This window comes from Chiloscyllium punctatum, chromosome 2 (genome assembly GCF_047496795.1).
Source record: "Chiloscyllium punctatum isolate Juve2018m chromosome 2, sChiPun1.3, whole genome shotgun sequence".
NCBI lineage: Eukaryota > Metazoa > Chordata > Chondrichthyes > Orectolobiformes > Hemiscylliidae > Chiloscyllium > Chiloscyllium punctatum.
In genome coordinates, this window is record NC_092740.1 from 34,450,672 (window position 1) to 34,464,602 (window position 13,931).

General features: G+C 42.0%; 1 protein-coding gene across 1 annotated transcript in view; it reads right to left on the reverse strand.

Moving 5' to 3' along the window:
* Nucleotides 1–406: 406 nt before the first annotated feature.
* The window catches only part of LOC140492263 (ufm1-specific protease 2-like), a 46,286-nt gene continuing 32,761 nt past the window's right edge, over nucleotides 407–13,931 (reverse strand). The window contains exons 10-13 of the mRNA XM_072591202.1: nucleotides 8,023–8,144; nucleotides 2,846–2,922; nucleotides 2,275–2,399; nucleotides 407–490 (exon numbers count right to left, since the gene is read on the reverse strand). Of these exons, the coding sequence (XP_072447303.1) occupies nucleotides 407–490; nucleotides 2,275–2,399; nucleotides 2,846–2,922; nucleotides 8,023–8,144 (408 nt within the window). The remainder of the gene's footprint in view (nucleotides 491–2,274; nucleotides 2,400–2,845; nucleotides 2,923–8,022; nucleotides 8,145–13,931) is intronic.

Consider the following 13,931-nt stretch of genomic DNA (forward strand, 5'->3'; position numbering starts at 1 on the left):
GTTTTCAGTTCATCCTTTTTTATAACCTCTGCAGTACACGTTACTAATGGGATGGTTCCAGTGAAGTCCACATGAAAACTGAGGCAAAATATTAATCTAATATCTCTGCCATTTCTGTTTCTTTATTATTGTTGACTCAGTTTCATCCTCTAAGGGACCAAGATTCATTTTAGCTACTTTCTTCCTTTTCACGTACTTATAGAAATATTTGCTATTCACTTTTATGTTTTGCACTAGTTTTGAAAGTATTGAAAGTGTATTTAATTGCTGTTTTTATTGAAGTACTTATACCCAATGTTCAAATTTGCAGTAAAGTGTACAAAGGCTGTAAGTCTTCTGTGCATCAGAAAATTCAGTTCCTTTCAAGGCACAGTTCTTTAAGCATGTGAACTCAGGTAATATAACTTCAAACACCCTCCGGTCTCTGAGGCAGCCATAAGCCGTAATCGTCCAATTCTTTCCAGAATTCTTCTCCTTTCCACTCAATAGCCTGAAATACAAAAAACAAAATGGTTACTTAAAATAAATGATGAATTTCTGTACTAGATTATTCCTTTTATATTAGTGATGAACAGCTTCTAGCCAAATGTAGAGTGAGGAAAATATGCAAGAGTGTATATGGAAAGGTTTTGTATAAGGTAATAGTTGTGAAGGTATTAATTTTCAAGTTACATTGGTCAATCCATTTCAATGATGTAAGTCATAGTCTGTGGGTGGAGACACGGGTTCTACTGGAACTTTTGGAGGGAATATTTATATCTGTGCTAGTTCCCTCAGTTCCTATCAATTATGTGTGATCAAGATTTAGTTGTATTTACTGTCACGCAATAAGCCTTGTGTTCTAAGACCAAGGTGTCTTCTGTAGTTATCCTACAGTGGTGTAAGCTCTAACACCAAATAGGGCCAAAGCAAAAAGTATTGGTGCTAATGAACAACATCAAACAACCCTTTTCCAAGATTATAAAGTCTGATAAAGTTGGCAGGTACCAGAAATGGTGACCTGGGAAAATATCATGACTGGGGTGGTGGGGAGAAATGAGTTGCAGAAGAAGATGATGCTACTCCTTGATTAGCTGAAAAAGACTGCTGAAGAAGGGCTGATGCCCGAAACGTCGATTCTCCTGTTCCTTGGATGCTGCCTGACCTGCTGCGCTTTTCCAGCAACACATTTTCAGCTCTGAAAAAGACTGCTGAATAATTGATTTATGCTCACCTATGTTTTAAAAAAAATCCTTAAAATATTGCAACTAAAGAAGTGTAAATAAAGCCTAATTAATGACCTAACCAAGAGCTACAAGCACTGGTTCTGGCCTTTTCTTAAACACCCCTTAGCAATTCTACTGAAAAATGTAAGAGCGAGTTGGGAAGCAGGTTGTTAGAACATTGGGAAAGACTTTTCTGACCAATATCCAGGATAACAATAATGATGTTACCACAGGGAACTTTTAGGCAAATGGATCTATATGACAAGATCATAGAGGATACTAAGACTCAGTACTGAATATGCTGTTGATATTGAGGCATAATAAGCAAAACCTACTTGTTCTGGACTTCCTACAGAGTGGAAGCAGACCATTTAGCCCAGCAGGTCCACACCAACTTGCCAAGAGCATCACACCCAAGCCCACCCCATCCCTGTAACCCTGCATTTCACATGGCTAATCCACCTAGCCTGCACATCCCTGGACACTATGGATAATTTAGCATGGCCAATCCACCCTAATCTGCACATCTTTTCACTGTGGGAGGAAACTGGAACATCCAGAGGAAACTCACACAGACAGAGGGAGTATGTGCAAACTCCACATAGACAATTGCCTGTGGGTAGAATTGAGCCTGAATCCCCAGTGCTGTGAGTCCTTTATCATCAAAGAAAAAGACCCCTGATAAACCATTCAGGCCTCATAAATGACTGTGTTTTGCAACATTTCTCAAGTATTCAGTTTGTGCATGCACATTCAGAGACAGACCGTGACTGCCTGTCATGTTTGTGTAGTTTTCAAAAACTCATAATTTTTATAAGCATCAATGCCATTTGAAATGGCTGAACAAACCACTGGGTCATCTCACATTACTACAGAAAGAAAGTTGCAGATCAGGAAATTGGCTCAGCACAATGTTCACAAGACAACTAGGTTTGGTATTAATTTCTGGCCTTGTGACACTCTCCTCTCATGCACAAATAAAATGCCTAATTTGATTTCATCTGGAAGCCTCTACATATTCAGGTACTGTTAGAAAAATTACTTGCCCTCCCCATTTTTCCTTACATACCTTTTCAATTATCCAGCTAAAGTCATCAATTCCAGTGTACATTATGTTTAAGATGAGGCCTTTGCTGGCTTTTGGGTCTTCATTCACAGCAAACCCGAGCAAAATGTATGCCTCAGGTTCAGAGACTGTTTACTCAGTAATAGGAATTAAAAAAAGTAAAAGCAACACAGTTAAGGAATCAACACATAAATTTAATCACATCAGCATGAGATTCGAGGTGTTTCCTACAGTTTCCTAATACATTTAACTTTAAAACAGATATTAAAATTTGTCACAAGACTCATATATCATTTTCTAAAATGCCTTTTTTCTATCAAGAACTGCTAAATAGATGTTTTATTCCTATTTTTCAGGTAATGCCTGAACATGACTGCGTAACAAATTCAAACTTATTGCTGCACTATAACTGTCACTTTATATAGTAAAGAGTGATTTGAAATGTACTTAATTTAAGTAGCACATCGTAAATGAACTTGCTTGTCAAATTTCACAATTTTGAAACCAGATTTTTAAGAGTTTTAAAGAACGTTCACAAGTTAAGGCAGAAGAATGAATCAGATCATCAACTTACAGATCACAAACTTTGAAATCACAACTGGAGTTCCTTGTTCTTCAAAATGACTACTAAAATCCATTGGTTTGTTAGCCCTGTAAAATTAAAACATTTAATTTGCTTTTTACAAATGACTTTATTTTTTGGGAAAGAGAACATCATTCACAAGGAAGGAAGTGACAGATCCAGACTTGAAAGGATAGGGAGAGTGGGCACAGGCTGTTGTGAGGGTTTGGAGAATTAGCAAGAGGGAAAGACCAGCTATAATCAGGAGAGGAGAGGACCAGGTTCCTCTTGGACCAGCAGCTCCCTTTAACTACTGGATGACATAATATTACAAGCATTTCATCATAAAACCTTAAAAGGAGTGCCAGCAAGATTGTTACTATGTGGGAAGATTGGAAGGAGAAGTTGAGGGTGAGGACCAGCTCAGCCAGGCGGATGAGGGTGTTGGTGGAAGGGTACTGGTTGGGACAGCGTGAGATGAAGAAACATAGGACTTGGAGACCTTTGTTGTGGTGGATCGATGTGTACAGGGACTGGATGTCCATGGTGAAGATGGGGGTCGGGGAAATGAAAATCTTGGAGGAGGTGAAGGGTATGGGTGGTGTCACGAACATAAGTGGGGAGTTCCTGGCTGAACTGGTCCTCACCCTCAACAATTTCTCCCCCCAGTCGTCCCACTTCCTCCAAACCAAAAGGGTAGCCATGAGCACCCGCATGGGACCCAGCTATGCCTGCCTGTTTGTCGGATATGTGGATCAGTCCATCTTCCGCAGTTAAACTGGCACCACCCCACACCTGTTCCTCCGCTACATTGATGACTGTATTGGCACTGCCTCGTGCTCCCACGAGGAGGTTGAACAGGTCATCAACTTTACCAACATCTTCCATCCCGACCTCAAATTCACCTGGACTGTCTCAGAAACCTCCCTCCCCTTCCTGGATCTCTCCATCACTGTCTCTGGTGACCAACTAATCACAGACATATACTACAAGCCCACCAACACACACAGCTACCTAGACTACATCTCCTCTAAAAACAATTCCCAATTCCTCCACCTCCACCGCATCTGTTCCAAGGATGACGACTTCCACCTAAGAAAGCCCCAGGTGGTGTTCTTCTTCCACGATAGCAACTTCCCTTCTCACATGGTTAACGATGCCCTCCAGCACATCTCCTCCACTTCATGCACCACCTCCCTTGAATCCCACCCCTCCCAATGCAGCAAGGACAGAACCCCCCCCCGGTCCTCACCTTCCACCCCACCAACCTCTGCTGACAACACATCACTCTCCACCACCTCCAAACGGATCCCACCACCAAAGATATATTTTCCTCCCCAGCCGTATCAACCTTCCAGAGAGACCATTCCCTCCACAACTCCCTCATCAGGTCCACACCCTACACCATCCTACACCCCACTCCTGGCAGCTTTCCCTGCCATCGCAGCAAGTGCAAAACCTGTGCCAACACCACCCCCCTCACCTCCATCCAAGGCCCCAAGGGATCCTTCCACATCCATCAGAAATTTCCCTGCACCTCTACCAATGTCATCTGCATCCGTTGCACCCAGTGTGGTCTCCTTTACATCAGGGAGACAGGACGCCTTCTCGCAGATTATTTCAGAGAACATCTCTGGGACACCCACAACCACCAACCCAACCACCTTGTGGCTGAACACTTCACCTCCCCCTCCACTCCATCAAGGACATGTAGGTCCTGGGCCTCCTCCACAGCCAAGCCATTACCACCCAATGTCTGGAGGAGGAATGCTTCATATTCTGCCTCGGGACTCTGCAACCACACGGGATAAATGTGGATTTCAACAAGCTTCCTCATTTCCCTTCCACATTATTCCAGTCCCAAGCCTCCAACCCGGCATCGCCCTCTGGACCTGTCCATCACTCCCCTCTCTGACCTATTACCTTCTTCCTCACCTTTATCCAGCTATCGCTTTCTCAGCTACCTTTCCCCAAACCCCACCCCCTCCCATTTATCTCTGAGCCCTGATCCACAAGCCTCATTCCTGATGAAGGGCTTATGCCCAAAACATCGACTCTCCTGCTCCTTGGATGCTGACTAACCTACTGTGCTTTTTCAGCACTACACTCGACACAGATCTCCAGATGTAATATCCAAAATGCCTTGCATAACTGAAGAATAACGTTTCTATTTTTGCATTCAAACCCATTTGTGATAACATTCTGTTAGCTTTCCTAATTACTTGCTGTATCTATACTAACCTTCTTGTGATTCATACATTAGGACACCTCTGCATCTCAGAACTCTGCAAATTCTCACTGAACAGATAATATGCTTCTTCTTCCTGGCAAAATAGACAATTTTGTATATTCCCACATTGCTCTCCATTCACCTATCACCAAATTATCTTGACCTCATTGTGTCCTCTTCACAAATTGCTTTCCTGTGTCTTTCTGTTGTCAGTAGGTTTGACAAATACATCTCAGTCTCATCATCTAAGTCATTTCTATAAATTGTAAACACTTGAGGTCCCAGCGTCAATTAGTGTGACACACCATTCTTTACATTTTGCCAACCTGAAAAATACCCATTTACGTCTGCCTTGTAAATTAGCCAATATTCCATCCATGTCAATTTCCTGTCCTTATACCATAAAACCATAAGGTATAGAGCAATATTAGCCCATTTGGCCCATCAAGTCTGCTCCATTGTTTAACAAAGCTGATATATTTCTCAATTCCATTCTTCTGCATCTCTCATAACCCTTCTAGGGCAATGGGTTTCACATATTCCACACCCTCTGGGGTGGCACAGTAACTCAATGGTTAGCACTGCTACCTCACAGCATCAGAAACCTGGGCTTAAAATCCCCCTTGGACAAACATCTGTGTGGAGTTTTTGCATTTTCCCTGTGTCTGTGTGAGTTTCCTCTGGCTGCTCTGGTTTCCTTCCACAGTCCAAAGTTGAGCAGGTTGGGTGGATTGCCCAGGCGAAATTGCCTGTAGGATGTGCAGGCTAGATTGATTAGCCATGGAAAATGCAGGGTTATAGGGAGAGGATAGGTCTGGCTGGGATGCTCTTTGGAGGGTCAGTGTTGATTCAATGGGCCAAATGGCCTACTTCCAAACAGTAGGAATTTTATTATTGAAGACGTTCCTCCTCATCTCCTTGCAGCACCTTGTCAAAGGCCATTTGGAAATCTAAATAGATCATGTCCACTGGTTCTCCCTTTTCTAACTTGCTTGTTACCTTCTCAAAGAATTCCAACAGATTTTGTCAGGCATGACCTTGCCTCAACAACGCCATGCTGACTCAGCCCTATTTTACTATGCAGTTCCAAGTACTCCACAATCCCATCCTTAATAATAACCTCAGAACCACTGAGATCAAGCTAACTGGCCTATAATGTCCTTTCTTAGAATCCTTACATTGTGGAAGCAGGCATTCAGTCCATTGAGTCCACACCCCCAATCCTTTGAACAGCATCCCACCCATACCCATCCTTCCCTCATCTGTCCCTGTAATCCTGCATCTGCTGTGGCTAATCCACCTAGTCTGCACATCCCTGCACACTTTGGGCAATTTAGCATTGCCAATCTACCTTATCTGCACATCATTGGATTGTGGGAGGAAACCAGAGCACCCGGAGGAAACCCATGCAGATATGGGGAGAATGTGCAAAGTCCACACAGACAGTCACCTGAGGGTGGAATCGAACCCGGATCCCTGACTGAATGCCAAGACATTAAATATATTTAAGGAGGAGATAGTCAGATTTTTAATGAAAAAAAGAAGACGGGTTATGGGGAACAAGCAGGATAATGGAGCTAAGGCTGAGATGAGTTTAGCCATGATCATATTAAATGGTGGAGCAGGCTTGAGGGGCTGAATTCCCTATTCTGACTCCTAGTTCTTATGCTCTTACGTTCTTTTAGCTCAAAAGTGGTGATGTTCACTGATGATTGCAGAATGTTCAGCACAATTCACAACTCCTCAGATATTAAAGTAGTCCATGTCCAAATGCAGAACAATTGGACAATATCCAGGCTTGGGCTAATAGGTAGCAAGTAACATTCATACCACATAAATACCAGCAATGACCATCTCCAATAAGAAACAATCACTGCTCAACCACACTTAAATGCTGGAAACATTCAGAACAAAATAACTCACTAGATTGTCACCGCTTCCACAAACATCCACTCCCTCAATCACTGATGCAGTGTGTACCATTTACAAAAATTACTGCAGAAGTTCACCAAAGATCTTTACTCTGCACCTTCCAAATGCAAGATCATTTACATCTAAAAGGACAAAGGCAGAAGATACATGGGAATGCCACTACCAAGTTTTCCTCCAGGCACTCACTATTCTGATTTGGAAATATATCACCATTCCTTTGTTGTAATTGGGACAAAATCCTGGGCATTGTGGGTCAACCTACAACATGTGGACTGCAGTAATTCAAGAAGACAGCTCATACCACCCTCTCAAGAGCAACTGATAATGGGTAATAAATGCTAGTTCCAGCGAGCACATCCATGACTCAATGAGTGAATTAAAAAAAGGAGTAAAACTGCAGAATGCTACAAAATAGGGGACGTAGGTGATATTGACCATGAATGATGAAATAGTAGCATACAGGTTCAGTGAATAATAGGGAAGGCAAATGAAATTTTGGCTTTTATTTCAAAGGAAATAAAGATCAGACCACAGCTGAAATAATGTGAACAGTTTGGGCCCCTTAGCTAATGAAAGATATTATTGGCATTGGAGGCAGTCCAAAGAAGTTTCACTAGGCTGATTCTCAGGTGTGGAGGGATATCTGATGTGGAAAGGTTAGGTAGGTTGTGCCTGTCCTCACTGGGATATAGAAGAATGAGAGGGGTCCTTATTGGAACATACAAGATTCTTGGGTGACTTGACCAGGTAACTCCCTCAAACACTTAACTCCAGTACTCTATTGTAAGTCACACTGAAGTACTAAAATATATGGGTTTTTAAAGTGGAGAACAAATATTTTCTCACAGTTTACCATAAATTTGTCAAAATGCATTCATAATGTGCACTAGCTATATACATTTATGTATTCATAATGCATAATTATGCACAAGTCTTAACTCATTCTAGCCATTTACATTCTTACACATAGTGAAGAAAGGCCAAATTACAAATCATAATGATCATATTACTTTTATGTTTTTCTTACTGAACTTCCATGGTGGTACAGGAAATATTAAAAATATCTAATAGTGCATTCATTGCTTCAGGTTCAAGCCATTCTTTCATTATCACATGACTGAAGAATTTGTAACTAATCGCCGACAACATCTGAAAATGAGGAAAGGACACAGCTTTAAAATGAGCAACTCCTAGAAGAGAGATAATCACAATTAGCAGAAACCATTCATCACATTTTAAATGGTTAAATTGTACTGATTTCTTAGGAAAGTATGAGGAACTAGACAGTCAAATATACAACTCAAAGGACTGATCTGATTTTTCCAGTATGTAGATAGGTGAATCAATTTTAATTGATCTGGTGGACTTGATTTCTCATCCTGGCACTAGTACAGGCCTCATTAAGGAAAACAGTGGACACAATGGATTTTCCTTACTTTATACAAAAATTGGTGTCATTTTCACCAATTTCTCAGTGGAAATCTAATCTGTACTGCCAGTGTCATTGCTACTACAGTGCTTGTTACGTTATAGGTATCCATGGAATCTCCTGAATTAATTGTTGAATTAGTTTAAATATGAATTATACAACTTTTAAGGCCCTTATGCAAAGTGCACAGAATGCTAGATGGGTTTGCCATTTGCAGACTTGCTTGTTCTACAATGATTCACTGAAGGATGGATGGGAAATGTTCCTATTCATTCCCCTTATGTGGAGATGGGTGGGAGTGTTCTTCTTGACTCCAGCACCACTGGGTGTACTCTATTCTCTTGAATCTCCACCATGTGCTGGAGATTAGGATACACCCTGAGCACTAGGTGAAAGTGAGGACTGCAGATGCCGGAGATTAGAGTCAAGATTACAGTGGTGCTGGAAAAGCACAGCAGGTCAGGCAGCATCCAAGGAGTCCTGATGAAGGGCTCCTGCCCGAGACATCGATTTTCCTGCTCCTCGGATGCTGCCTGACCTGCTGTGCTTTTCCAGCACCACTATAATCTACGCCCTGAGCACATTGAGATTCTCAGTCTCCATCACCTTATTTCCCATTAACCCATGAATGATTATGATCTTTCACTGTGTACTTGGAGTTAGATCTCAGATTTCAGCCTTCAATGCCTGCTGCCTTCCAACTCCAATCCTAAACCCAGCACACTTCCAAAGATAGAATAGAATCCCTACAGTGCAAAAAGAGGCTACTGGCCCATTGAGTCCGCATCGACCATCACAACAGCATCCCACTCTATCCTCATATTTCTTAAGGCTAATTCACCTAGCCTGCACATCTTTGGTCTTGGAAATCCATGCAGACACAGGGAAAACATGCAAACTCTACACAGTCACCCAAGGCTGGGATTGAACCCAGGTTCCTGCACTGTGAGACAGCATTGCTAATCACTGTGCCACCCTGCTGCCTATGCCATACTGCGGCTGCTGATATTTCTTGCTCTGCAGAAGTTGGCAGCCCCAATCTCACACCACCCTTACCCGATTCCACTTGCATAGCTGTCCAAGCTCCAATCTTCTGATTGCCTATTTTCAACTTGCACTCCAACCACTAAGAAATCCATCAACTGATCTGCATTTCCCTAGATTCTCACTGTCCTCTGCACCCAGTTGACATCAAGACCGTATTTGTCTAAGGAACCCTAGCAAAGCTTGAGTTAATAAGAATCGGGGGGAGAACTTACTGCTGGTTGGAGTCATACCTGGCATCAAAGGAAGATGTTTATGGTTCTTCAAAGTCAGACTTCTGAGGACATTACTGCAAGAGTTCCTCAGGGTAGTCAGGCAAAATTGGGGAACTTTAGTGCAGCTCTGCAGGTGAGCGCAGCTGCATCAAGTGCAACTGTGACGTGATGTGTCTTTAAAAGGGATTTGTTCTGTTCTGTTTCTCTTGAAAGCAAGTAAAATTGTTAACAAGGGCAGAGCGGGAGATGTTGTTTACTTGGACTTTAGTAAAGCCTTTGACAAGGTCCTATATGGTAGACAAATTGGTAAAGTTAAGTTGCATGGGGCTCAGGGAGAGCTTGCCAATTGGATACAGGGAGTGATGGTGGAGGGTTATTTTTCTGACTGGAGGACTGTGACCAGCAGTGTTCTACATGAAAAGATCTTGGGTCCACTTTTGTTTGTCAATAGACAATAGACAATAGGTGCAGGAGTAGGCCATTCTCCCCTTCGAGCCTGCACCACCATTCAATATGATCATGGCTGATCATCCTTAATCAGTATCCTGTTCCTGCCTTATCTCCATAACCCTTGATTCCACAATCATTTATATAAATAATTTGTATGAGACTATAGAAAGCATGGTTGGTAAATCTACGGATGACACCACCAAGATTGATGGTATAGTGGACAGTGAAGATTCTAAGATCTAAGATTACGGGAGTGTAGAAGATTGATAGGTGACCTTATAGATGTTTATAAAATGATGAGGCGTATAAATAAGATGAATGGCAAGTGTCTTTTCCCAAGGGTGGGAGTTTTCAAGACTAGGGGAGCATATTTTTAAGGTGAGAATGAAAAATGTCATGGGGGCAATTTTTTTACACAGAGTGGTTTGTGAATGGAGTGAACTTCCAAAGGAAGTGGTGGATGTAGGTACATTCACACCGTTTAAAAGGCATTTGGATAAGTACGTGGTTAAGAAATGGGCTGAGTTGCAGGCAGGTGGGTCTAGATTATTTTGGGATTATGGTTGGTATGGATTAGTTGGGCCAAAGGGTCTGTTTTCGTGCTGTATGACTCTGGGGTATCAAACACTCTGCACAATGTGCAGCAGTGTAGCTAGCTTTCGGTTTTTTCCTTAAACAGAAGGAGCATGAATGGGTGGAGTCAGGCTCACACAGAGTCAGGGGTTCCAGGTTTCGATTTCAGTTAGTGAAACTGGGATTTTGGAAGAAGTCAAAGCTCTCTCTACTGCTGCAAAAGCTTGTGTTCTCTCCTTACTGCTGAGTTTGTGTTTTTGAGATTTCCTTTCAATTTGCCTTTGCCAAGGGTGTTTACAGAATGCTGCTATATTTGAACAATTAATGAGTTAAATAATATATTATTTTAAGTATTTTGATTGAGTTACAGATTAGCTAATTCTAGTTTTTTTACTTTTATTTTGTCTTTATTTTAACTGTAATGTAAGAATAAATGGTGTTTTCCTTTAAACCTAGTAATTTGACCAATCAACATACATCAGGATTGCAACGCTTTACACTTGCCTTCAAATAAGAACAAGGTAGAGTCTAGGTTATCTCCTTGATATATTCTGGAGGGATTTGGTCTGGTCTATAACAAACATCTCTAGGGTTTGGTCAGTGGGGAGATAAAGTATATGTTTTGTATTTAACTCTAAGGTAGTTTGTAATTAGGAGCATTTGGAATGTACTGTTCAAGTGAATGGATTTCTTGTCTTTGGTTAATTAAAGTTTAGGCTTTGGCAGGCTGACCACTCCCTCTACTATATAAACTCATTAGCTAATGAGCTGACTGACGTAAACCAGTTCTGTAGAAATAAACCCGTTGGTATAAATTGGGAGAACTTTAGTGCAACTGCCCTGTATTTATCAATTGCAAATATCCAGAGTTTGGTCAGTGTGGAGTTAGATAAGTGGGAAGAAGGTGTGTTTGTTTATTTGTATTTTTTATTGCCCTTCTACCCACCTTGCCCTGTATGAATCGGATCTTTCTCCACTACAGAGAAATAGATGGGAAATAAACCACAGCAGTTCTGTGACATCACAGGTAAGTGATTGGTAAGTGAGTATTTCTGTTTTCTACTTTTGTCTTTTCTTAGAACCCCTACAATGTGGAAACAGGCCTTTCGACCCAACAAGTCCACATCGACCCTCTGAATAGTAACCCACCCAAACCCATTCCCATTCCCTACTACGCTGCATTTGCCCCTGACTAATGCATCTAACCTATATATCCTGAACACTGGGCAATTTAGCATGGCCAATTCACCTAACCTCCACATCTTTGGACTGTGGGAGGAAACCAGAGCACCCGGAGGGAACCCATGCAGACATGGGAGAATGTGCAAATTCCACGCAGACAGTTGCCCGAGGCCAGAATCAAACCTAGGTCCCTGGCACTATGAGGCAGCAATGCTAACCACTGAGCCCATGACACACACTACTATTCTTTATTATCTTGTAACATTCTGCTGTATGTTATATTGTTCTGTAATACTATTGTTTTACTGTTTCCATAGTTTTTTTTAGCTTTTTGCTGATAGGGTCTGCAGGGTAAGAGTTTAGCTCTTTTTTTCCTGTTTCCTGAAGGGTAAAGTTCTTCAAATTTAATTGTATATGGTAGGGGAGTCCAAGCCAGTGTGTTGTACCATCTACAGCATGTGGGAATTGCTAGATGCTTCTGGCAGTCTGGATGACCACATCTACACAAAGTGCTGCCAATTTGAACAGCTTAAGTGCTTACTCTTGGAATTTTAGCATTGACTGGAGACTTAAAGTTACACAGGCAGTGTGTTTATGAGGTGGTTGGCCTGCAGACTAAGGAGCTTTCATCAGAGAGGGAATGGATGACCACCAGGCAACAGAAAGGGATGAGACAGGCGGACAGGAAAGCTCCAGAGGCCATCCCACTTGATAACTGTTTCCCTATTTTGTTTAGCGACGGCAGTGAGGGTTCTACGGTAGAACACAGCATGGTGGATGGCCAAGCTGCCCAAGGGGAAAGGGTAATAATGGTAAATGACTCAATTTAATGTGAGATATAGATAGGCTTTTCTGCGGCTGTAGATATAACTCCAGAACCTGTGGGTCATGGATGTCACTGAACAGCTAAGGGCCATCCTAAATGGGGAGTGTGATAAGTCAGAGATCGCTACACACGTTGGGACCAACAACGGAGCTACAATGAGAGCTGAGTTCTTGAAGCAAGAATTCAGGAGGTTAAGCAGTAGGTTAAAAAGCAGGACCTCTAAGGTTGTAATCTTTGGATTACTGCTGGTACCATTTGCTAATGAGTACAGAAAAAGGAGGGTACAACAGACGAATGTGTGGCTCAGTATTTGGTGCAGTAGGGAGTATTTTAGATTCCTGGAGAGTTTGGGACAGTCTATAACAAAACCAGAATGGGACCAACAGCCTTGCGGGTGAGGTTTCTAGTGGTATTGTAAAGAATTTAACTAGTTCAGAAGAGAGGGGGGACACCAACATTTGGACATTAGGGACACAGCATAATATAATAAAGGAACCAGGACCGAATGCAAGGGAGTAAGCTGACTGCCCTTTATGCTAGGAGTATTACAGTAAGCCAGATGAGTTAAGGAAGAGGATTGACACATGGAATTGTGATATTCTTGCTATCACAGAGATGTGGCTTAAAAGTGAACAAATCCCTAGGTCTGGGTGAGTTGTATCCCAGACTGATGTGGGAAGTGAGAAAAGACAATACAGGGGCTCTGACACAAACTTTTAATTCTTCCCTGACCACAGGGGATGTGTCAGAGAATGGGATGACAGCTAATGTGCTTCCACTTTGCAAGAGGGGTGATAGAGATGAACCAGGGATTTACAGATCAATGAGTCTGACACCAGCGGCAGTGGTTCTGAATGAGAGAATAAATCTCTACTTGGAAGGCAAGCTTTGATCAGTGATAGTCAGTGTCATTCTGTTAGAGAGAGGTCATGCCAAATAAATTTGATTGAAGTTTTCAAGGAGGTGATAAGGTACATACGTGGAGATAGTGCTCTTGACAAAGTTTATATGGATTTCAGCAAAGCCTTTGACAAAATCCTACTTGGGAGACTGATAAAGAAGGTAAAATCACATAGGAGTCAGGTAAATTGACAAGATTGATCCAAAATTGATTTAGTGGTAGAAGACAGAGTATGGTGCTGCGATGAACCCAGCATCCAGTGGCACATGGGTTCATGCTGGGTCCCTTATTGCTCGTGATATACATAAAGGTTATA